General features: G+C 32.7%; 1 protein-coding gene across 1 annotated transcript; it reads right to left on the reverse strand.

Annotated features, from left to right (window-relative positions):
- On the reverse strand, window positions 1–26,107 carry LOC130450268 (uncharacterized). Its single transcript, XM_056788583.1, has 4 exons — window positions 25,875–26,107; window positions 25,583–25,770; window positions 25,425–25,499; window positions 1–2,015 (listed from the first exon to the last, which is right to left on the reverse strand). The coding sequence occupies exons 1-4, from the start codon at window positions 25,958–25,960 to the stop codon at window positions 1,471–1,473; spliced, it is 894 nt and encodes a 297-aa protein (XP_056644561.1). The 5' UTR covers window positions 25,961–26,107; the 3' UTR covers window positions 1–1,470.
- Between the last annotated feature and the right edge of the window lie 479 nt (window positions 26,108–26,586).

Raw genomic sequence — 26,586 nt, forward strand, 5'->3', positions numbered from 1 at the left:
TTGATGTGGACACAAAATATATTGTTGCTAAGCAATTACGGCCACAACGTTCTCATTAATATATTATGAATTTTTTAAAGTTTTGTTTTTAGTATAAATAACTTTTTTATCAATCTACTTAATCTGACTTATCATTTATGAACCTTATTGGCCCCCACAGTATTTGTAGAAAATATGGCCCTCGCGTAATGATAAGTTGGACAGCGCTGATCTAGGTGATGGATGTCGAAAAGTATTCACCATATCAGCGACTACTTTTTTCCTAACATAATGTACAACAGAGAGGTTTTTATTAGACCATGACGTTATCGTATACAAAAACATCCATTTTGAGGAGAAACACAGCAACAATTAATAACAAAATAAAAACTTTAAGTCTAATTTAATACGCTTTCCATTACCAATAATAGAATTTGAGTATGCAAAAATCAAATTTGCATAACCATTTAGGCAAAGAGTATATTGTAAGGTAACCTAGAGATTCAAAAAATTCAGAATCTTATATAATATGTAGGGTATGCCATCTAGAAATCCATTATGAATGTGTTAGTCGTTGGTGAAATGTTGATTTAGATCTAGTGGTTTCCCATTTTTTTACCGTTGATGTAAAAGCACATAAAGTTCCCAGTTCCCCTATATTTGACCTTTCATTTACCAAAATAAGAGACGAATATTCACCATCATGACAATACAATATTTCATACCGTTGCTCAAACAAAAGGAATTTGAAACTGTCGATAGGTCGAGTTATGGGTCATTCAACAAAATCTTGATCACTGTATGAGTACTATTTGTTTCCCCACGTCGAAAGAAAACTGTCTGGTTAAAGGTTCTCTAAACCAAAATAGCCGTTTCTGTTTTCAAAATACACATTTTGAAGCTACCTCAAACGGATCAAAAAAAATTGATCAATCTTATTAGATTTTGTAAAAATAATGTAACCAGTGTTACATAAATACTGGTTTGTTCCTTTTTTAGATCAGGAATATGAATACGAGGGTTACTACTGAAGCTTTGATACAAATAAAATTAGCTTTCAAAATATTCTAAATTGAAATAAATACATTTTTGAAAGCGATTGAACCAATTGTCGAGGCATTTTTTCCATTCCTATTTAGGTACGTTGACCTTCCAATTTATTTTTGATCTGTGGAGTCCTTTGGCTACGTTATTACGTAATCGAAGATACTTTTTTTTACTGACTGACTGAAAATTCCAGAAACTCAGAATTGGTATAAAAGGAGAAAATTGACATGGGATATATCAAAAATATATCAAAATAAGATTAGTACATTTCAGTTAACAAGACACTTTCATCCTAGTACATTATTTCGACATCCTTGTACACGATATAGACATATCTCTATCTTTATGTCTCCATATATCTATTAAATGAAATTTCAGCAGACTACCTATTAGTAGATATGAGTATATTAAATAAATGATATAAATGTCAACATTTCACAAGTATCACGTTAATATAAGAGGATTATTGATATTGGGCTCATTTTTCTCTTTCATCTCCTGTATCAATAACAACGATTTTATTTTAAAATTTCGTAGTTGAGCTTCAGTTAGACTTTTCAAATCTGGTATTAAACTAAGAAGAAAATAGTGAATTGCAGTTTCATCGTCAATAACCCGTGGCTTTTTATATTCAAATTCGTAAGATGGTGAATCTAGTTTCCTTTTCTTCCTACTTGGAGATGATTCTGTGGTAACATCAAGTAACTGATTATCGTCAATTAAAATTGATGGTAAGGGTGATAGAGCTTCTTCATATATTTCCTGTTCATCTGTATCATCTGGAATGGAATCTTGATTTTCAGAATAATCGTCAGGACATTCAACCTTCACAGATTCAATGGAATTCACAGTTTTCACGAATGGAAGAATAAAACGTAAGTGGTCGTGTAAGTAATAGGGCCTTTTTATTTTTGATGATCCTGGTGATGGCTTCAAACTCCTAACAAAAGCCGATCTTATGTTTTTCCATTTTTCTTTACATTCGTGTACTGGAACAAATAGAATAATAATATTAATATTTAAATTAAACTTTTCGGACCATCTTTATAAAACATATCAAGTACAAGAGAAAAAGGAAGATGATCGATGATCTAAATAAACACTATAGTTTTGTTATTACTTATAGAACTTGATTTGAACATTGATTTGACAATGTTTGATTTTTGCGCCCAATTGCGCTATTGTTGTAGAAAGAGAAGTAAAAGGGCGTGTGAGCAGAGTTTCTTGTATCGCACGTTGTGTGCGACAATTGGTGTTTGAATATTACAGAGAAATAACGTATCAATATGTGCAAAATGGCTACAAGAAATTGTAAACGAGACGCTGACTCATTTCGTTTTATTTGCGGTGAATTTATTAGAATAAGAGAGAAAATTTAAGTACAAATTCAAAGATTTGCAAGGCATATCAAGCTTACTTCAATCCACCAGTCAAAAATAAAGACAAAAAAAGGCCTTCACATGTATCATATAACTCCTGCAGATACAATCTTGACGGTAAGTAAGGTCATTTTCTCTTTTTTATTCTAAAAACTATCTTATAATAACGTGAACTAGGTTTACGTTATGTTACGTTCTATTGTTAGTTGGTACCGATTGTTATTTTTGTATTGTGAATCCATTCAGATGTAGAAATACGTACAACGTATCCTGACCTACCATCCACATCTGCTTCAATATCATATACAGAAGAAAATCCTGTACCTGCTCCGCCATTGTTGGAAAAGCAGCACAAGGTTAGGAAGTTCATCTGTATCCGCACATTCTAATTTCGTTTTTGAATCTAAAGCAAAAATGCCACACCTCATCAATTCTCAAGATCCCAATGACTTAATAAGAGTTTTAAATCTTCCAAAAAGTAAAGCCGAGTTACTGTTCTGATCTTCAAATATCCCGTCATGAAGAATTTTTTTATTGCTACAGTAAGGAAGATGGTCTCTGTTTTTGCCATGACATAAAGGTCTATTTGAAGAAATTAGTATTCCATGTCATACATCTGGATGACGTTTTTCAATTGTCAGTTCCACTAAAAATCTAACAGCTGTTCTATTACATAATGAGAACAAATTTCCATAGATTCCATTTGCACATTCCGTGATCTCAAAGAAAATTACGACAATATTAAAATGCTATTAACTCAATTCAATATATTGAATACAAGTGGGAAGTTATTGGTAATTTTAAGATGGTGTGTTTTTTGACTGGAATGCAAGGTGTTTATATTAAACACTTCTGTTATCTATGCCTGTGGGATAGTAGAAATGATGCCGATCACTACCGACAAAAACATTGGCCTGCACGTACTGAGCACGAAGTAGGAAAATACAATGTTAAAAGGGAGCAATTGTCGATCTAGATCAATGCCACCATTGCATATTAAATTGGGTTTTATTAAACAATTTGTAAAGGCTCTTAATCATGAGTCTACAGCTTTCAAACATTTTAAAAAGTTTTTTTCCAAAGCTCTCAGGGAAGAAAATTGAATCCTTATTTGCACTCAAAGAAAAACAATGAATTGTAATATTTTTGTAGAGTAGCTCAGCAATAAAGAAAAAAAATCCTGGATCAGTTTTAAGGTAGTAATTCATGGTTTCCTTGGAAACCATAGAGCTGAAAAAAGAGCTGATCAATGACATGATCACGAATTTTTCTATCATGGGATTTAGAATGTCTCTAAAAAAGCATATGTTATATTCTCATCTAGATAAATTTGAAGGTTGTATGGAAGCTTATTCAGAAGAACAAAAGGAACGCTTCCATCAAGACAGTGGCATTTGAGAGACGTTACCAAGGCCAGTAAACTGATAGCGTGATGGGAGACTATATTTGAGGGTTAATTAGAAAAGAGAAAAACCGAACATGACAGAAAAAGTAGAAAAAATTTCTTAACTCCATTTTAAAACTATTGATTTTTGATATGTTTTAATAAATGATCTCTTTGTGTACTATGTTCCTTTATTGATTTTATACTCATAAAAACAAATTCAGAAGTATTTTTTGTTCTAATTTTTAGTTATAGATATAAAAGCAATAAAAATAAATGTTGTAGTAGACCGGTGTATTCTTGTTGACAGGTGATTTAGGAATTTGGTATATAAACCTAGCTGTTTATTCAAAATAACTTTTACCAATATATCTTTTCATATTTGTCACATAAAAGATATTTACCTGAAAATATGTTTTTTTTTAATTTGAAAGGCATACAAAATAAAAATTGAAATAAATAACTCTTTATATCTCACAAGAGTCTCGCTTAACCAGGAAAATATTTTATGTAACATCTAATTTAGTTAATTATATTCTGCGAAATACTCTTCTCAAATATCGCCCCTCATTTCTTTATGTTAATTTGTCGTATTCTTCAAATTCAGAAAAACCTCCAATTACCACTCCCAATTAGAGTCTTCAAGCCGAGAATTTCTAAAGAGCTTATCTAGAGTTGTAAACCGGATTGTCTTTCTCAATAGTTTGTCCTTCATTCAGCCAAGTTTTATCTAGATCTAGAATATTTTCCATCACTTGTCAGTTTTTATATTCCTCTAACATATTGTGTTTTAATGTAAGTATTTTTTCAATTTCAATAAATAATTACAATTTATGATAATTTTCTTCAGAATGTCTCTTTATGGCGAACAGTTTTCTTTGCCTGTACAACGATCTAAAAATCTACAGAGCTCCTAAGCCACAAATTTTATATAAAGTTAAAGAAAGGTACTTCTTTGTTGAAAAATCGGTTGAAAAATTAATTTTTGCTATGTTTAGATTGTACAGGTTGTCCCTGTAAATATTACGGGCTTGGCACCCGCTGGCCTTCAGATAGTCAGATTGGAACTTTATAATGTTCAAATGTGAAATTTATAAAATATACTTAAATATAAGTTCTGATTTCGCAGCTTAGAGGCCTATAACTCAGAAATGAGGGATCATATGAGAGAATTTTTGATGTCACAGCATTATTTTCACATCATAAACTCACTCCGGATTTATTTGTATTAAGTCTCGAAAACCCTGCATACATAGAAAATAAACTGTAGATAAGGAGAAGTTTCTGATATCTAACTGTGTGCACATTCAAGTGAGCAAAACATTGGCATATTTCACATTAAATCGTCATTTGACTGCGAGTTTTAAGCAATTATTCTTAACAAAAACACAAGGTAGAGTAAAATAACGGATGAGAATGACCTTACAGTCCCAGTAAATCTTCCAATTAAACAAGCTATCCCAATTTCTAAGCAGAAGTACAATGACTTTTCATTCTTTTCCCTTTTTTTCGTAGGTTTTTTCATGGCTCTGATAAGATCTTTCCAAAAACCAATATCAAAAGCCAAGACTATCATTTGATAATTGAAACAATGTTCTCTATTACAGTGCAAAAACTTTAACTTTGAATTTTCAACAATTATCAATGTACTGATATTTATGGTATATTACTTATTTAAAGTTTTCTTCTGTCTGCCTGTTTGTCATGACTCCATGTCTTATTTATTATTATACCTAAAACTATATTAAGAATTAAAAAGATGGACAAATAGTGAAAAGTCTTTTTAAACAAAAATAATAATACATCCAGTCCATAAAACATCGTTCATGTCCAGAGAATTATACAACACTATAGGATTTATACTTTCGATTCTTATTAATTCTAACAAAAATGTGAGAAGCTTTCATTTCTTCGGTTAAATTCAAATTAAAAAAGAGATAAAATTTTTGATAATGTAATTGAAAACGACTACACATACAAAACAATAAATGTAAATGTCAAAAAATTAATAGTTACACAAGAATTTCCTGGAAATCAATGTTAAAACGGTGTTGTTGTACCAAATACGAGGTAGGTAGCTCCAACACTTTTCCCCAAAATCAAGACTCCAATAGTTTTCCTATTGGGTTGATGATGTCTTGAAACGTGTCCCAGCTTGATTTGCTCATTCATGACGTTTTTCCGTATGAAGTGGAAGCTTACCTATATTTGCTTAGTCCGACGATGAAACTCTGGGTACCAGATTAGTCATATAGTACTCATATTGTGAAAAAGCAACGTTGGTAACCGAGACAGGCTTGTTACTTCGTTCAGCAGCCTACTCATCCACACAACTTCCTTCGCGCCTTCATTTGCAGCCACATACTCAGCTTCAGTTGCGATCAATACCACGATTGGTTTCTTGCCATGTAATGGCAGCTCCACTACAAGTAGATTCAGATCTAAATCTTGAGCGTCGTGTCTCAGGTTCTTTGGCATAATCGGACTCAGTAAAGCACTTTAATTCCAAGGCTACACCTCCTCAGTGCAACAGACCATAATGTGAAATCCCCTTTAAATATTTGAGGATCCTTTTCACGCCAGATTTCTTTGGGCGATCCAACACCTCTGAAACTATACTAACAGCATATAAGTATTGACGAATAGTCATAGTCAGAGCAGGCTCCAACAGCTTGTATATAGGGTACGCTCTTCTCCAATGGTGGTCTATTCTTGTCACGAATCCACTTTTCAATCGGTGAAAGATTTGAATCTGTCATGTTGAAGCTTCTTAAGATGCGTTTGGTGTAAGCCTCTTGGTGCAATTATATGAAACCATCAGTTTTGACTTCTATTTGCATTCCAAGAAACATATCCAAACGTATCCAGTTCTTAATTTTAACAAAAAACTGGTCTCTCTCAAGTCTATCCCCAACCAGAATCTCATCATCAACGTAGATGGCAACCATCAGTTTTCGACCATTGGAGCACTTCTTAACGAAAAGACAGGAATCTGCCACTTGTCACACATCCTCTTCAAGTTTACCATACAGAAAAGCAGTTTGCATATCAAACTGAACCAAATAGTACTTTTCAGCAGCAGCCAGATTCAACAGAGCTCTCACTGTTTCAAATCGAGGAACTGGACCGAAGTTTTGCTCAAAATACACACCTAACCTAACCCTCTTCCTGGGTGGACCTCTTTGCAACCAAACGGGCTTCATATCTGTCGATCGATTATCAAGAATGGCTTGTTTCCATAAATCGCATTCATCTGACTCAAGCGCTTCTTTTACAGTGATGTCCCTTTCTGCAATAAGCACATAATTATTAAAAAGGTATGATGGCTACAGCCTGGTGCAGCTACTCCTGTGAAGCTGACGTGACTGTTCGACAGGAAATTTACCGTCGTCATTCCTTGCTTTAACCTGATCAACTCCAGTTTCCGAAATAGAAATTCAGGTTCCAGCTGAAGAATTTCCTTCGGAGGGTAATGCAGACACATTGGATTTCTGGCAGGGCACGTCTTCTACCACATGCTCAACATTAAAAGACTTGAGTAACTTGATCAAGGGAGTTTTTCTTTCAAAAATAACATCACTAGATATTATGATTGAATCTTTCTCAAAGCAAAAGAAACGATAACCGTTGGGATCACCAGTATAGCCCACAAAAAGGCATGGTTTTCTTGTCCATTTTTCGCCACTTATCCTTAGGCACATGTGCGAAACATTCAGGTCCAAAAATCTTGGAATATTCTTTTTTGGAGGTGGGCATTGCACCCAAATTTCAATGGGCGACTTGCACTGTCCAGTCCTGTTAAAAAAAACCTGCATTGTTCACCGCTTCCACCCAAAGATGGATTGGCAAATTCTTTGAAGGAATCATAGACCGCGCAGCTTCTATAAGCATGCGGTTTTCTTGTTCCGATGCCCCATTATGTTGAGTGGTATATGGAGTGGTTGTTTGCGTTCTTATTCCATTCTCATTCATCAGCTTTTGAACACTGGCATTCTTGAACTCACCGTCCCCACCATAAGAATGTTCTTTAACAAAATAACCTGCATTTTTTGCTACATTGATGAATGTAGCCAAGTGCAAGCAGCCACCTCGGACTTCTGTTGAAGGAAAAATACCCGGCAAAATTTGGAGACATCATCCTTCAAGCAAAGAAAGTAAAGAGACCCCTCAATTGAGTCATCCTGAAAGGGTTCACACACATGTGTATGAAACCATTCCTGTACATACAGCCTTCATTTCCTTACATTTTACTTCCAGTCAACCGCGTTTGCTTGTCTTTGGTTACCCTACAGCCAAACTTATTGGCATAGCATTGGTAGCTCCGTCCTAACAAGCGACTAACAGAAAACAAGTTCTGGTTCACATTAGCCACATACCATACATCTTTCAGGTGGTTTGTTTCCCATTTTCCATTTATTTTAATATCCACATATATGTCTCACTGCTAGTATGCTTGGATAACATCATGGTTATCAACCTGGATGTACCTAGGTGACTGAAAGTAATTGAAGGAATCGAAATATTCTTTCAAATTCGTCATATGCTGGGTTGCCCCAGTGTCAGCCACCCAGCTCAGAGAAGGTCACTTGTTTTCACTTGGATGTTCGTTGTTGGGAGAAGTTTTCTCACCGCTTACACCACCACCATTATTCTGTGATGCATGTGAAGTTTCATTGCCACTCCCTTCAGCGACATTTTGGCAAGAAGTGCTACTTCATCGGCAGTCGCATTTCAATTAGTCTCAAATGTTCCGTTAACCTATTGAAGGTTCTATCTTGAATAGGAACACTCTCCCAGACACTTTTAAATTCAAAGTAGGGAGGAGAAAGAGTTGACATGATCTTCCTCTTCAATTCGACATTGAGCTCATTGAAATCATGATGAAGGCGGGCAATATGATTGACAATTCCATCCTGAGCATTCATGATTCCATGAGATAAGAAAGATTTCAGAAGTCTATTATTTAATCTCTGACTTGAATTCAGCTCATACACAGAACTCAACTTGGCCCAAATATCCTTGGCCGTTTCACAGGAAGACGTGAGTTCCTCATTGGTAGCGTTCCCAGTATTCACCAAGAAGAGCCGAGAAAGCGATACCTTGGTTTCGAATTCATCCTTATTGGAACCATCAGCAACCAATGTCAACTTACCATTCACAATATCCATAACCTTTTGTTGCTCCACCAGTAAGGTGATTTGCCTTTTCCAACGAGACTTGTTGATTTGATCCTCCAGTTTCTCAACTATCATACAGTCACACAGCAGTTCAAAAAACAAACTTGATTAAGGCACGTATTCAACTCCTACAGTTGGCGTAAATCTGGGCTCATAACCTCTTGGGTTAAATTTAAATTAAAAAAAGGGATAGAACTTTTGACAAAATAATTGAAAACGACGACATACAAAACAATAAACATCAATGTCAAAAAAATAAATAGTTGCAGAAACGTTTCCTTGAAATCAATTTTCTAGCGGTAAGTCAATTGTTGTTGTCTTATGTTTAACCACGTACGAGGTAGCTCTATCATCATTAAACTGGTTCTATAACTAACGAAGAAACAAATTTCATTAGATCAACAATATGGAAAACTAACTGACCCGGCGAATTTCATACCGCGTTACGATCGACTCTTTAGTTTGTTTTAACACCAATTGACCATGTGAGAAACATGGGTTTTTCTATATTAATACCACAAATATTTAATAAAGCAAAATGTACTGCAGTCATTTAAACTCAAATGGTACGTCAGTCGGAATCATTGGGATGCGGGGTATCAAAATGTCTTCTCCTTGCAATAAGATTGCTTTTACTACGTAATTAAGTAATTTTTTATCACTAATCGTGTGTCGTTAGTAGAATATTGGTAAACTAAGTTCATAGGTTCAAATAGCAACACAGCTGCAGGCATTGTGATCATTTGATATATCGAAACAGAAAGCAGCTCGATTCAAACTTGCGTCATTATTAGTCGCTCTTCACGGGTCTGTCTTACTTGAATTTTTTCACGTTCATTGTGATCTTCATGTTTCTAGGTAGAACGATTAAATTGACAATTTATTTGATGCGTTGCATTTCGGGTTCTTCTGTCTAAATTTGTCCGCCGCTTGTCGAGTATAAATGAGTCACAAACACACAATACTTTTTCAATTTTATAGAAATTTCTGGGTTTTAGATTTAGTAATATTATATATCCACATCAATGAGACGTTTACATTTATGTTTAGAGATAATTCGTGTTTGACTTATGTTACCAGCGTACATTTATTGATACTAACGTTACTTAGTTGTGTCGCTTTCCATGAACCTCTTCTGTTAACGAGTGGCAAATCAAAACACACGAATTTATAGCATTTCCTGTAGAGTACTATGATATCTTCTACAATTATAGCACAATCCATAGAGTTAGCACCGGAAATGTTAATATCCCAGAGTGGGAAACATTCTAAACTTAATTACATGAATACATTATTATGTAAAAATAGCGGCATTTGTTGGAAAGCCCTGGAAAGCTTATCAGTTCACAATAACTTTTTGGAGAAATGTTACGATTCTGAAAACCACGAGATAGTAGAGGTTAATCGGCCGAAGAGTTATAGTCCAAACCTTTCACTTTTAAGTTCAGTTTTTTCACTTACCTACATACTTAAAACAAAAAATATAATAAAAAACAACATATGAGATGGATTCTAATACTGCAAATGTATAAAGTTCAGATAATTTTATTTTATTTTCTAACGGAGCCAACTCTGCATAATTGATTCGAAATGAGTTAACTCCATTATATTATTTGAAATGCCAGAAAAATGGGGCTTTTTAGTTATTTTATGCAATGAAGTTCCCTGTACAATCTCTAGTAAAGCTTGAGTAATAATTTGAACCATATCAGATTTCACGACAACTAAGAATTTTTAATTTGCTGTAAATTTGGGCGAAATGAATTTAGCTGATTTTGGATCTAGAGTATGTATTTGGAGTATTGTAATCTGTATAAATTTGAAATAAATATATGTTTCTAGTTCTCAACAAAATCATTAACAAATCAATGGTTAATTTCTTGTAACATCAACAACTATAATCCGTTAAAACGTAGATTCTGCTTTTTATAATTAGTCATATAATTCTTTCGAAAAATCTCACCTGTAAGATTAGTTCGTTTACCAACCTCCGCCCATGCTTTCTCGGTAACATCTTTTTTACAATAATCCGATAACTTGAAATTATACAAACATGGGTATTGTTCAACTTCTAGTGCTAGTTTCAAGTTTATGTCACGATCAGCATCCATTTTGTTTAAAATTCAACGTGAAGCATGACTCACGTAACAAATACTGAGAGGCAACTAAAGAGAAATGTTGTTTGGCAACATAATGTGTTCGTCAACCGAATCCCTTCTCTGTAGAATTTAACGTTTCGTATCGATGCATCGCAGTTCAACGACAGTATATTAATGTAGTCATTATGTAGTGTAGCGCTGTGACAAACGCAATAACATACAGAGAAAAAAAATCTATATGATTACAAGATAAATTGAGAGCAGATGAAGCAGGCATAAAACATATTAGTCAATATTTGGAATTTTCATAGTATTTTCTTGTTTCTCTGTGATGTGTTGAAGTTAAATAATCAACTTTATTATCTTCAATGTAGAATAAATTGTTTACAGATCAACAATTCACCAAACCATTTTAGAAATCGATTGTATTATGATGATCGTTCAGGTTTAAGATCTAATTGATTTGGGAGGCTTACATTAACAAATATTGCTTGAGTAAAGAGGACAGAATTATAGACCAGCGGAGGTTCTGGTTCTGCTTTTGATCAGACACAACTATCCAACTTTCCACCCAAAAAAAATGGTTCACCATCTACTATGAAAATGTTCGAGACGTGAATACTGAGCTTCCCGATATTCGAAATGCTTCTATAGACTGTTCCTTTGATTCAATAGCTATTACTTTGAATATGAACTTTTCACTGATGATTTCATAATATTCAGACAAGGTCGTGAATTAGAATCAACCAATACCAAAAGTGGTAGTGAATTTTGTTTGCATTGAGAAAGCACTACAATGACAACTCTTTCGACCTGTCGGATATAACTAACGTGCTTCCTAAGGTTGATGTTATTGGAATCAGGACTGCTTATTATTGGCGATTTTAATATTTCCCAATATTATAGGATGCACGCTCAACTAATGATGATAGATTTATGACAACAAACAACTTCACCAAATTTCTCAATGCTACACAATTGAACAACTCTCACAATCGTACTTTTGATTTAGTATTCAATCGAAACTTTTAGTAAGTAGATGCGTTGATACATAAACTTATTAGGATGGATTTCACCCCTCCATTGAAATCATTATCATGCTAAAAAATGCAAATGAGCCATTTTCATCACCAGTGAATCCGAGGTACAGCTTTCGAAGGGATCCAGCGAAGCGCCAACTCTCCAGCAATTTGTTCAATATCAAATAGAATCAATTGGTTGAAACCTATGTTGACAGAGCTTGCGAATATTTTTACAGTCAAATTCAAGATTCAGTCTTTACTAGCGTTCCCAAAACAATTTCCAGATCTTTCAAAAAATGCCCCTTATGGTTTAACAACGACATTATTCGCAACCTTAAGGTGAAACATCGTTTGTTAAAAAAATTTAATTAAAAATACCAATAATAATGATGACTACATTGAATTAAGTACTCTGCAATCATTATATATAACTATATGAGAAATGTAGAACAACAGCTAACAAATGATCCTAAGAAATTTTGGTCCTACTTGAATACTTTTGCTGATTATTATCAGTGAGGATATATTACCTCACATATCTCATTATTTTGACCTTAGTGATCCAAGTATGAATTTTTAGGCTTGTTTTACTCTCTATTTTATTGAGTCTCAAGTTTTGCAAAACCATTATGTTACCTTTTTAATCTCTCGTTAAGATGTCGTAAATTTCCATTGACATGGAAAACTGAACGAGTTTGTCCTATTTTTGAAAAATATAAAGTTGTTATTGAGAACAATAAACCCATCTCAATTATTTACAACTTTTCTAAGGTATCTTAAACTTTGCATCATTTCTCTGAAATTATTTTCTACCATGTGAAACTATATGTAATGAATCGCAATGTTTTTATCCTGGTAGATCTACGGTCCCGAATTTAATTTTCTTAACGCAATATACGGCAGCACATTTGGATAGCGGTGGTCAGGTTGATGTCATCTATATAGATTTTTCTAAAGCTTTAGATACCTCACGGATAGAAAACTTACAGTTACATACTATGGTTTCAATTCCATAGAAATTAACGCATCTTCTGGTGTGCCCCAGTGCTCATTACTTGGGCCACTATTATTTTTAATATTTATAAATGACAATGTCTGAGGATTACATTCTAATGGTCTCTTTTATACAGATGATCCGAAGCTATATAATTCCATATCGAACATTAATGACTACTACTTACTTCAATCTGATAGATATAAAATTTATGATTGGTGCGATAAAAATTCACTTCCTCTCATCATTTCAAAGTGTAATACTTTATCTTATACTAGAAAACTTAACCCACTTAATTCCAATTATCACATTTTTAATACTGTGCTTCAAACGTCTGCAGTATTCAAAGGTCTTAGTGTTACATTTGATAGTAAATTAAACTTTGTTGAGTATATTAATATTATCCTTGGTTGAGCCTTTAGAACCTCGATTTACGGAAGTTAAAACCGTATCATTACTTTTTAATGCTTTCGTTCTTCCAAAACTAGAATATGCTTCTCTTATATGGTACCCAAGTTACCAAACTCTTGTTAGAAGAATAAATAATATTCGCAGAAAGTATGTTAAATATATATGGTTCAGATCTGACAATATTTATTCACCACAGATAATCTATCAAAACACAGTGTTAGAAGGCTCTAACTTAACCGATCTAGCAACTTGATATTCTTTCACAAAGTTGTAATGAATAAAATTGACTGTCCAGATCCAGGTCTTTTAAGAATACATACTCTTCGAGTTTCAAATTTTCTTCATTACATCGACTGAATCAATATCACTGTCAAATGTAGAACTAACTGCTTATTTTTTGCGGCACTACTTCTAACATAAAAAGAAAATTTTTTCTGTTCCTTAACTTTATCCATATACTGTTATACTCACTTTTTTCATATTTTTTGGTGTATATTATTTACATTTCACCTAAATGTACAATCATTTACTTGTACTTTACAACTTTAATTGTTCAATTGTTAAATTTTATGTAGGTATGTCTTGCCCACGTTTAGATTGGCCCTTGTGCTGTAGGGTGGTGTAAATAAATAAAATAAAATTCTTACTTAATATTGAAGAAGCACTCTAATTTCCAAACGAAAATTCTCCCGTGAAAATATCAGTCTTTTTTAAAGAGTCGGTGAGATTTTCATTCGTTGAATTTTCTACTTTCTGAAAAAATATTACCATCGCCATTGTACATTTTCTCACAATAGGCCAAAAACGAAAAATCGCACAATTTGTAGGTATTTAGAATAATTTCACTAATTACTTTATCTTATATAGACTATAAGTGATCCGTCGTCTTCACGTCTTTCAAGTCTTTAAAACAAAATAGTCTTTTCCAGAAGCAGTACGTGCTTTGGATTCACCGAATATCTTAAAATAAGAGTGCTCACGTCTTCTAAGCAACTAACTTTTAAGTCTTTAAACAAATAAGACGTCTTCTCTGGAAATCGTACGTCTTTCCGATTCACAGAATATTTTACAATAGTCATTACTCTCGTCTTCCGAGCAACTCCTTAACTGACTGACTCAATTTATATGACCTCTTTTACAATGGGTTCCTCACGATGATGTCGTCTGACACAAAGACTACTTGGGTACTTTGTTAAAGTTAGAAGAATAGAGTTGGGAGAAAACTAAAGCGATAACTAAATGAAAGAAGAACGAAACTAGAAATTTTTGACAAATATAATTCCCTACAATTCTTTTACTAACCTGTGAAAGAATAAAATCGACAATTTAAGGTAGTTGAATATATAAGATTATTTTATCTCACTCGCACCCATTGCCTCGAGCTCGCTCCTATATATACCCTACATGCTTGACTGGTCTGGCTAACGAGGAAACATCATCTAATTGGCAATGAATGACATGATTTTTGAAAAAATTTTGAAAGTAATACATACTACAAAATCACACTCTATTATTTGATGAATGTAGGTCGGTATTTTACCGTTTACCTGCCAAAGCCACGGTAACTCAAACTCCATGTTCTACCTATGTTTGAACTATACGCTGACAAACTCTTTCATAAAATAACGAAGATCTGGGGTTCTTAATATATCTCGCTAGCATAGTTCACTATGGAAAATAGATTAAATTCGAAGTACTTGCTTAAAAATATTGAGAATTTAATCTTAATATTCTACTCACCTTTCACAATCATGAAATATCTTATATTTCTATTTTAATCGAAAATTTTGAACGTATATCAATTGGCAACTGAAGAAACTGATGAATAATTAATAAATCCTAATAAACGTATGACAATATTTTGGAATGGTTTACAAGTAACAAAATAATTGCTGGCGGGCGTTCATGATACGTGTTAAATACTATTGATTTATATGAGATCAATTAACTGAACGTGAAAATTGTATTGAGGAAAAAGGGAGTAGATATTTATAGTACTGCAAATTGATGACATATTAACTATGAGAATGTACTAAACATGAGAGTTGCGCTGGCTAAAACGGTTTAGGCACTAAACTAGTAGAAAGAAAACATATTTTATAAGAAAGACATGATTCTACGGCTAAATGTTAAGGGTGGGCCATCCCTTAATTTTTTTTTCTATATTTTAGATGAAATTTTTCGTTTTAATTTTTTTATGAAAATAGATACAACCCTAAATTTTTATTCTTCTATGATAAACCCTTATTTTTGATTTATTAATTATAAACTTCAATTTTTTTGGCAAGATTTTTTTTCTGTCTACGTTAAACTATCATTAAGCTCCAGTGCAATAATTATTTCTTCACAATTTATTAATAACTGAAAAGACAGTTTTTACTCTCATGTGAATAAACACGTGTACCTGTACATATTGTACTTAAAATTTTTTGCAAATAGTTTTAAATTAAAATAGAAACGTGTACGTGTATAAATATACGCGTTTCATTATTGTGGAAGGTATGCCAAAACATAAGCGAGCAAATATAGTATTAAGTCACTGTTTTTCACAAATAAGTATTTCAACTTGATTTATTTATAGGTTATATGAATACTAAGCAATGCCAACAAACGTAAACGAACCAATTTGAGTCGTCGAACAATCAAGAATCATGCAACATATAAAATTACGAAGATCAGGCCAGCACGGCGCAGTTACGTCAATCACAATCACAAGAGGCACGAGATTAACAAAATCAACAGAGACAATTAGAACGAAGAGAAACGGGCAGATTCGTAGTAAACAGACGTAGAGGAATTGACCATAAACGCCAACAAGTTCTTCGAACATTCACATTAGAGTTATTTCTTCGACTAGCCTCATTTCATAGTGGTTATGGGACAACTATATGTGATATATTCTCGCATAGTTAATATTCGTAGGCCGGGTGGAAAACCTGGAAACCTTAGAGAATACTCAATTTACTGAAAAAGTCAGGGAATTTCAATTAGGATTATTTAAAATTGTTCAACTCTACAGTTTTTTCGTTTCCTTCGAATGAGATTGAAAAATTGGCGCGCATGCGATTGTCATACCATCTAGCGTATTTTTATTGTATTATTCAGTACCATCTGTTTTATCTCTTGAAAATGTGTGCGTGAAAAATACCAGCTGATGATTGAGCAACTTAACCTCTCAAAAGTGAGAAAGAATATTATGCTTTTAACTTCATATATATAAAATCTATAGATCTAAAAAAATCTGAAAATTTGATTTTTTATTACGACATAAAACATTGGTTGTGCGACTAGAAGAGCTATCAAAGAATGCAAATACATTAAAGAACGTGATGTTCTAGAATTTAAAAAAGATTGTCGTCAAGCATATACTGCTTTGACTGAAAAATTACTTGAACGATCTCCAGTAAACTACATATTAGTGAAAGGAATTTCTTGTTTAAATCCAAATGTCGCACAAAATTTAGATATTGGAGCAAAACGTTTGTCAATTTCGCTTGATTTTTCAATCGAAAATAATTAGATAAGCGGGGTTGACGCTTATAAAATACAAAAAGTTATGCAGAAGATCATCCTTCCAAGATGAAATCTTAAATTATTTCAAGTCAGATGATAAAAAACTGAATTGTTTGTGGTTAGATAATATTATGGCTACGCCAGATGATATTAAAGAATTGACCAAATACATAAAAATTATTCCTACTTTTTATCATGGTAACTCATCTCATGAACGAGGATTTTCTAATAATAAAGACTGATTAATTGAAAATCATCAAGAAGATTCGCTCATCGCCCAAAGATGAATTTATGATGAATTGAGAAATGTTGGCATCAAAAATATTGAAATATCGAATATTCCGATTCAGTCAGTTAAGAATTCAAGAAGCCGTTATGAAGAAAAAAGATAAAGAATTAGATGACCTTGATAGTAAGAATAAATATTTGAAGAAACAGCAATTGAAAAATCTTTAAGATAAAAAGAAAGCTCCTAGTCGAACTAGTCGTCGAGAGATATTTCATCCATAGATGATGAAATTGAAAAATTAAAAGAATAAATGAGTAATTATAAGATAAAGAAAATAGTATATATGTATAACATATGCTATTTAGTTTTTTTTCGCTAAAAGTGATAATTTTTCATATTTATTTAATAAATATAAATAGAATAAAAGTGTTATGGGAATTTCGTATTTACTACAATTTTCCAAAGTAATATTCGGGAGATACAAAAGAAAAATATTTGAAAACATATTTTTATTCCTGCGACATAATTCTAGAACTTTCTTATTCTATTTACGTGTTTGAGTGAACGGTAATTTAACCCTCACTATAACATTATACTGCTCAATTTGCTTCTCGAATTAATAAAGTCTGCAGTCGATTTACAAACGTCCACATTCAAAAAATTAATTGTATCTATTAGTCATTTGCTCTATTTCAACAGTATTTGTAGCATTTGTTAAATCTTCTACCAAGATACAATTTATTTCACTCAATTACTGACCTAAATGAAAGAAAAACACTTACCGAAAGTCAATTTTGGTAACCGGGACCGCCATTATTTCTCATTCTCCTGAATAATCTATTACTCGAGGATTGATGCTAAATTACATCATAAATTATCCAAATAAAAAAGTCTTTTTTTCTCCAAGTGTTTGACCTCTAGAAAACGCAAACCTTCTAAAAATTTTTATTGTATCTTGTGCACTCTTGTGCTTATACTTATTCATAAAAAAGTAAAAATATGTATTAAGTACTCAATCTCAAGAATTTATGAAGAGCTTAAAAATATCGAGGACTATAGTGAAATATGCAAAAGAACGGATGTTTTTTATTCTTTGGTAGAAAATTTCCTATAGCCATAGTCTTTCAGCTCTATAGTCTAATGATCACAGCTCCTGACCCACGAAAATTAGTTATGTCGCTGATTTTCATCAAATTTTTGCCAAATTTGGAAAAAGTGAAGATATCAAGATTTTCTACAAAAAAAGTTCCCTGTGATTTTTCCCTAAGAGCTGTCATTTCTTTGTAAAACGCGCTGAAACTTCGGGGTCGCATCTTCATAAAAAGTTTTCGCGCCACGTAGAGTCTGAAGGAAATTAAGTCCCGGCTGAAGAAGAAACTGTTGTTGAAACAATCCGATAATACGAAATTCGCTTTTTGTAAGAGTAATTTTGAGATTAGGAAAAAATCACAAGGAACTTCTTTTGTAGGATATTTTTTGAACTACATTTTTGATTCGATTACTTTTTTCGAAATTTGACATAGATTCCGAGTTATTTGCAAAATTCGAAATTTTTAAAATTTAAACAAAAATATATCGCTTAGCGGCCAAAATTTTGATTGATTAACTTTTACTGTATCGATAAAGCATCCTCAAAACTACCTAAATCCAGGAAATCAGCGACATAATTTTCGTGAGATTTGGCTCTAATCGGGCTGGACTACTATCTGAAAGTCTAACTTGTTCATATTTCTATGTTCCCGGTAGCATCATCATAGGACGTTTCTCTACCTTCAATTCTTCAGCTTGTTTCACGCATAAATCGTCGTCTCTAAGTTCTAAGGCAAATTTAAGGGACCTATGTGCTTTATCCGATTATCCAGAGGAAGGGATGTTGATTCGCTCCAGCCACCTACTTCCTTTTCCCGGACTTTGGACCGCGAAAATAACCATTAAACCTCTCAATCTAACCGATGCAGGAATTTTACAGGTAGAGTTCTGTGTATTTCACAATATTCCACATAGTATTTCCATTTAACTGTCTGTCTACAACTCAAGTTGTTTACTTGAAACATTTGTTAAAATCCAAATCCAAAATAATCGTCTGTTTTTACGAAATAACCCGACATATCCCCACCGTTCCATTAGAATAACGTAGAATTATGCAAAAAAATCAGGGACATCAATCGCAGATGAGAGAACTACAATCAAGCAAATTGGCCAGCAAATTACTCTCAAAATGCACCCTCCCACTTAAAAAAGGTTTTTTTTGATCGTATAATTTTGTTTTTAGGTTAAAAATTTGAAAAAAAAAACATTTATTACAGCATTTCAAGAAATTCATATATCAAATGGTTATAAAACTGTGTTTGAAAAACTGCCAATTTTTAAGTAAGAATCTTCCAATTTGGGCATTTAGGCTAGACGTTGAAAAATAAAAAAGTAATTATATTTTGATCTCCTGGAAGATAGAAAAGAGATTGCATTGTGTATGAAACGACATTTGAATTTGAATTAAAAACTCACGAAATCTATTAATTTGTCTGGCTGTCCATTTTAGGTCATAATACGATTAATAAAATAATTCCTATTTTTTTCCTTAAATTTTGGTTTCCAAACTTAGGTCTCATTTTTATCTGAAGTGCATCAATAAATCGTAAAATGTAGAAGATAGTAACTGAAAAATGTTAATTTTCCGATTTTCTACCAATTTAGAGAGTTTTTAATAGTTGAAAAATGACCAAATTATAATATTGAATTGTGTGTATTTTTTTCAATTTTTTGGTTTTATATATCTTTTGGAAAAAAATAGATTTTTCGAAAAAAACTTCTAAGTTCAGTTATCGGAGAAAAATCGTGTAATTTATGATATTTGAATTCTTGGCCAAAAAGTGCTGCATTTTTAGTTTTCAAACTTAGGTATGATTTTTATCTCGAATGGAAAAATAATTTTGCAAATATTAATTTTTCATTTTTTTCAAGATAAAAAATAGGGTGAACTTCAATTCCAAACATTTACAAATCGTCATATGATTCATACTATCTCATTATAGTTTATAATAACCCCTGTATCACTTGCGGGGTAAGTATCGACGGCTAACTAGAAGCCGTTTCGCCAAGTCTAACAGTATGAATGTCGAGAATTTAAGAATAAGTATGAAATTTGCATAAATGTTGACGTGAATGCGTACTAAGAAAGGATGAAAAAAATTCAAACACTAAGATTCCAAAATGAGGTTACCAATACTAATTACCAAACTATTAGAAACATAGGTATAGGTTACAACAGTGAAATACGGATTAGGTAAAAAACAAATTCAATAATGTATCAAGATTTTCCGTAATTGAAACTAAGTTATTTTCAAAGATTTTGCAAAATATTTAATTGGATGATGAGTTTTATGAATTTTTTTGAAAAATAACTGTATTTCATATTTTGGATAGCAAATTTAAGTGTAAAAAGACATGAAAATGATGCTGTAACTTAAAAAAAATTATCATACGTTTCTGAATTATAGGTCTTATAGACAAAATCAGAAATTATATTTAAATATATTTTTTAAATTATTCATTTGAACATTATGAATTTTTAATGAATGATCCATGAAATGTGTTTGACGAAATAAATAATTCTACACTACTATTTATAGGTCAAGGTTGGCCCATGGCCAATGATTACAAGGACAACCTGTAAGACCTACAATTTTTTAACGAAAAAGTACTCTTTGTTTAACTTGACGGAATTTATGATTTAGGAAATATGTAGATTTTCAGATCGTTGTGCATGCCAAGGAAACCGTTCGCCATAAAGAGACATTCTGAAGAAAATTATCTTTAATTGTAATTATCTAATGAAAATACTCACAGAAGTTATTAAAACTTAATTACTTACAGAAGTTATTAAAATACAGAACTTATTAAAATAAATAAATGAACGTTTTCACTTTATACGTCCCCCTGAATTAAATACAATGGAATCAATTTTTTGGGGATATCTTAAAAGCTTGGTATATGCAACACAGGTAAAAACAAGGAGAGAAATGATCTTCCAAGTTCAAAAAAATATCCTCCGTAGACTCCAGAAGTGTGTAGAAGTGCAAGGTGTCCACCTCGAATATTTGTTATAGTGTTTCAACATTTCAATATTTTCCTTTTATAAGTAACACGATGTTCGACATTATGCAGTTTAATTAGAAATGTTCGATTGTGTTTTAATAATACCGATAAGTATTTTTAGTAGATAATCAGAATTTATAATAATTTTCTTCAGAATGTCTCTCTATGACGAACGGTTTCCTTGGCATGTACAACAATCTAAAAATCTGCATATCTCCTAAACCATGAATTTTGTTTTGATATGTCCCTGATACTAGTTTGGTATCCAGATGTAGTCCTTGAGATTTGACAGTTTTCTTATATGGGATAATCTTATCGTTTAGTGTAACTAGGAGATTGTTTATTTTCTTATAAGTAAAGTTGATATGGGTAGATTTTCCCTCATTGATTTTGTTACGCCATTTGTTAGTCCGGACATCTACTTTGTTAATTGAATTTTGAAGATCCTTGACAATCTCTTTACTCTCCGTAACAGAGATGTCAAATATAACCGGTACATTAGTGGTCTCAAAACACTGCCTTGAGGAACCTCCGCTTTAATAAGTCGAAGCTCTGAATATTTATGTCCCTGTAAGAGTTCAGATAGTAGTGTAGACTTAACTACACTACATAGATATACATAATCATCCATTAAAAATTCATGATGTTCGAATATATAATTTGGAAAAAATACTTATGATATATATAATATACTGGTAGGTTCTCATTTCGCAGCTTTAATAGCCTATAACTCAGAAACTAGGGATCGTATGAGAAATTTTCATTATGTCACAGTATTATTTTCACGAATTTTTTAAGTACGAAGGAACAGAGTTACAAAAAGCACTCACGCGACTATTCCAGAAGACTATAACCTCTGGCATTATCCTAGATGAAAGGAAATCGAGTATATCCCTACCAATACATAAAAAAAGGAGAAAAAAGAGATCCAAATAATTTTAGGAATATAACTTCGCTCTGTTCGGTTTTTAAACTTTTTACTAAGATATTGGCAACTAGAATAAGAAATAAGGTACCAACTTCCGAAGAACAACAAGGAGTCAGGTCTAATAGATCAACAGTGGACGCAAAATTCATAGTTCATCGGATGGTAGAAAAGTCAATAGAATTTAATAAATCCATGTTTGTCTGTTTTGTTAACTTCACCAAAGTATTTGATAGAATACGCCTGGGAGACGTGATTAGGAGTCTTGAGAAAAACAACATAGATTACAAGTACCAACGAGTCATCAAAGAACTTTATACCGGAACCAGAACAAGAATTAAAACTCGGCAGAGAGACAGTCTTAGCCCAACCCTATTTAACATCATAATGGATCAAATTATCGAGAATGTCAACAAAGTCAATGCAGGACTCAGAATGGGTCACCTCTCCTTAAAAGTATTGTTTATGCAGACGATGGTATTGCCGTAGCAGAAAATGAAGACGACTTACAACGGGTACTATATAAGATAAAAATTTCTACCGCAAAATTTAATATGAGCATCTCAGTCAATAAGACACAATCAATGGTAATATCAAAAAATACTATTAGATGCAAATTGGCAGTCGATAACGCAATAATACAGCAGGTATCAAGATTCAATTACCTGCGGAGTGAATATATCTAGTGAAAGAAACCTGACAGAGGAGGCACGAACACAAGCGATGAGAGCATCAAAAGACAGCGGCTGTCTGAGAGATATAGTGTGGAGAAACAAAGCGATGAGCTCACAGAGCAAGACCAGAATCTATAAAACGTGTGTGAGACCTATTCTCACATATGCTTCAGAAACCAGAGCCGAGACATCAACAACAAAAAGAATAATGAGAACCACAGAGATAAAAATACTGCGAACCATCAAGGGAGTCACGCAGACCTGTAGGCACACCACCAAAGAGGTGGTACAAGAGCTGGACTTCAGCTCCTCAGGAAGATCCAAGAAGAGGAACAAACGTAAAATATTGAACAGGACCTGGTCCTATTAAAGAGAAAGAAGAGGTAGCAAAATAAATTTGACTCAAACCTGTCAACATTATTGTTTGTGTGCGTAGATTTCTCATTGTTAAATTGTGTGAAAAAACTAACTAAAATTGGATATTGAAATTGACTTTTCTTTCTTTTCTTTCACCAGAGATTAGAGAAGCGGCTGAAGTTGCCTCATTAAATTTAGTACCGGAAGAATGAAGGAAAGTATATAATATAGCCTATGAAGCTTTTTTTTGAACTATCAAAATTGGAAGAAAACCACTTCATTTTCTGGATCGATTTTGTTATTGTACTTCTGACTTATATGCAAAATATAAATCTTCAATGTTATCAACTTATTATTCAATGCTTAGAAGTACTGTCGTCACCTTACATCAAAGTATAAATTCAGAACATTATAAAAAATTACGAGCATTACTAAAACGAAAATCAGAATGTTTGGAGCCCAAAAAAACGAAACATTGTTAACTGAAGCATCTAATGGTAAATCCCTAGCAACAAAGGTAAGATATCAAGTAAATCTTCCACATAGTTATTTCATTCCATTTTGCGATTGAAGTTTGCTCTAATTAATTCAGTCAGAAAAGTCTTCGCCCAAACCATGTAACCAGTAATACATGCTTTTTAAGTTACCGAAATGGTAAATGTAAAACTAAGAGAATTGGGATAAAGAAAATTGGAATAAATATAGTTCAAACAAAGCCGAACAACATGCTTCTAAAGCACATCAAAAGTATGTTTTTAAAAAAGAGTTTAAAATAATAATGAATGGGAAATACTAGTGTTATTGTTTAAAAAAGCGTGGGGCGGTCGATGTATGCGGTTGATGTATTATGTATGTGGTCTAGTAAATCTACAGTTGTAAAATTTGTTTCGATCTAAAGAGATTTTTTATACAGCGTGAACGGGATTTGAACCCACGACCGGTGAATCTGGAGGTTGGCGCCTTAGCTCGCTCGGCTAACAAACACTATTGAATTGTTGGAATATACTAACAGTACTAAGCCACAAAGGAGAGTTACAAACAAACAAACCCACATACTATTGGAACTAATAGGAGCGTGTTAAAATAGTAAAGGATAATTGTTGTAATTGCTTTCCTGAAATTACTGTTTCGAAAACGAAAACGTTATTCTGGCATAGTTTTTGCAGATCTTTTGTAACAATACTGATTAACGCAGGCGGGGATATTACTGCTCTTAAAAGACACGGCGAATGGAAGTTCAGTGCCGTAGTAGAAGGCTACATAGACTTCAAAAATAAACTCGATACGTTCAAAAAAATCCCATCTTCGATTCAATCAAAGATATACCTAACCAATCAATGTACATATAATTCAAATGTTGCGACAGATCACAAAAATTTCAGTTTTGATGTTAATTCTATCTTATTTTATAAAATTAGATCCACAATATTTGTTAAGTTAAGCTTATTAGATTTTTTTGTAAATTATTATGAGACATTTTACGATTTTAACAGTTTCGAAAACTCGGTAATGTGTACAAATGAATATAATATAAAACATTCGTTAGAATAAAATAATAGTGTTTCTGTTATGTAACAAAATTTTCCAACAAAAATATTTGGTAGTCGTGGATGAAGTATAGTATTCTAGTCGCGTTTAATGAGTTATCAAGAGTTATCAATTACTCGCCAGCGCTCCTGGCAGTAAACATCACTTCGTGAATAATAACATTTATTATACAATCGTGAATAATATACTATTATGCAATTTACACCTTCAACGTCACAAAAATATTTCAACGTAAATAATTTCTAAGACATTAGAAAATTGTATTGGGATTTTGGCAATAATTTCTTGATAAGCCAAAAAAATTATCTCTATGCAATCCCGATTCAGGTGTCTTCATAAAAGAAATGAATATTTTTTGCATTTCGGGGTTTCCTATAGGGATATTACAAAACTTATCCTCATTTTCCAACCATTTATAAAATGCATATAATTATTTATTTCCGTCGATCTATTCTATCTCCATTCTTTAATTACGTTTACGTCATTCAACAAAAAAATGAGAGAGTAGTTTATCAATTTCATTATTAGGTTCCTTTTTTTTTCTTACTGAAATGATATTTCTAATATGAGAGAAAACAATAAAAAAATTACCATTTTGACCATTCGTCATTACTTCCTGGATATTTGTTTGGGTTGACACATCTGTTGTTAGTACTGGGGCCATATCTGAAATATCAAGTACTAAATTTTGAGAACCTAACAAAGATTTACAATTTACAAATTTATTCATACAAAAACTGAGCACTTACTATTTTTCATTAGATTCAATGACGGGACAGCGTTATATTGCAGATTCTTTCTACAATTATTTTTTATAAAACTTCCTTCAGGGAAATGTAATTCGCACACTCTTAATTTGTAACTGAATTGTTCAGGAGTCATATTAGCATAAATATGACTGTTTACAAATCCCAATGCTTGTTTCCAACGTTGACATCTAAAAATAATATTAACAACTTTATCGTAACAAAATTCAATTCTATTAACATACTTTATAATCTTATATTCACATTTTGATAGAAAATCTAATCCAATACTTACCTAATTTCATCTTTGGGACAATGAAATAGAGATATGTTTGTACCTTCTCTGGTAGAACATCCATCCACACAGCACATTCGTGGCATTTTATGGGAGTAGTAAATTTAAAACACTGAATTAATGTTTACTTTAATTTAAAAAGGAATGCTCTCACCCCAGCAAATGAGAACAATCAATATTCATATAAATATAAACTTTCTTCTACGACCCGACGTGGCAGACAACCGGTTTGTGATTTTGCCCAGCGCGTTGGCGACTTCGAGTGATCGAGAACACCGAATAATAACGACAAGACAAGTCACTCTAGGCTCCTCCCTTGTTATGCTTGAATATCGGATGCCACTCTTTTTCGATCACTTGAAGTCGACGCAGCGATCAGCAAATTGAATGAATCGATTGTCCGCTACGTCGCGTCGAAGAGAAAAGTGTATAAATATACCGTTTGTCCTTATTTGCCAAGGTAATAGCAATTAAATGAAATTAGATAAGTAATATGAAAAATAATAGAGCTCCGCGGAAGTTGGAATAGTTACAGAAGCTTTAAAAATGGATGGACCTATATCCCTACTAAGTGGAATAACTCCACCACAATTTTACTTTATAAAAAAGGAGATAGGACAAACCTCGAAAACTATAGACCGGTTAGTCTTTTAAACCACCTCTATAAACTATACACACGTATCTTAACAAAGAGACTAGAGAGGAAATTTGA

The sequence above is a fragment of the Diorhabda sublineata genome, chromosome 11 (genome assembly GCF_026230105.1).
Source record: "Diorhabda sublineata isolate icDioSubl1.1 chromosome 11, icDioSubl1.1, whole genome shotgun sequence".
NCBI classification, from domain to species: domain Eukaryota; kingdom Metazoa; phylum Arthropoda; class Insecta; order Coleoptera; family Chrysomelidae; genus Diorhabda; species Diorhabda sublineata.

What these genes read in the sequence shown, in the direction of transcription:
- LOC130450268 (XM_056788583.1), bottom strand. Translation starts at nt 25,960, where the DNA reads ATGCCACGAATGTGCTGTGTGGATGGATGTTCTACCAGAGAAGGTACA. An exon ending in ATTGAATCTAATGAAAAATA is followed by an intron (nt 25,500 to 25,582) that starts GTAAGTGCTCAG and finishes TTGATATTTCAG; the next exon opens with ATATGGCCCCAGTACTAACA. An exon ending in AATGACGAATGGTCAAAATG is followed by an intron (nt 2,016 to 25,424) that starts GTAATTTTTTTA and finishes TATTTGTTCCAG; the next exon opens with TACACGAATGTAAAGAAAAA.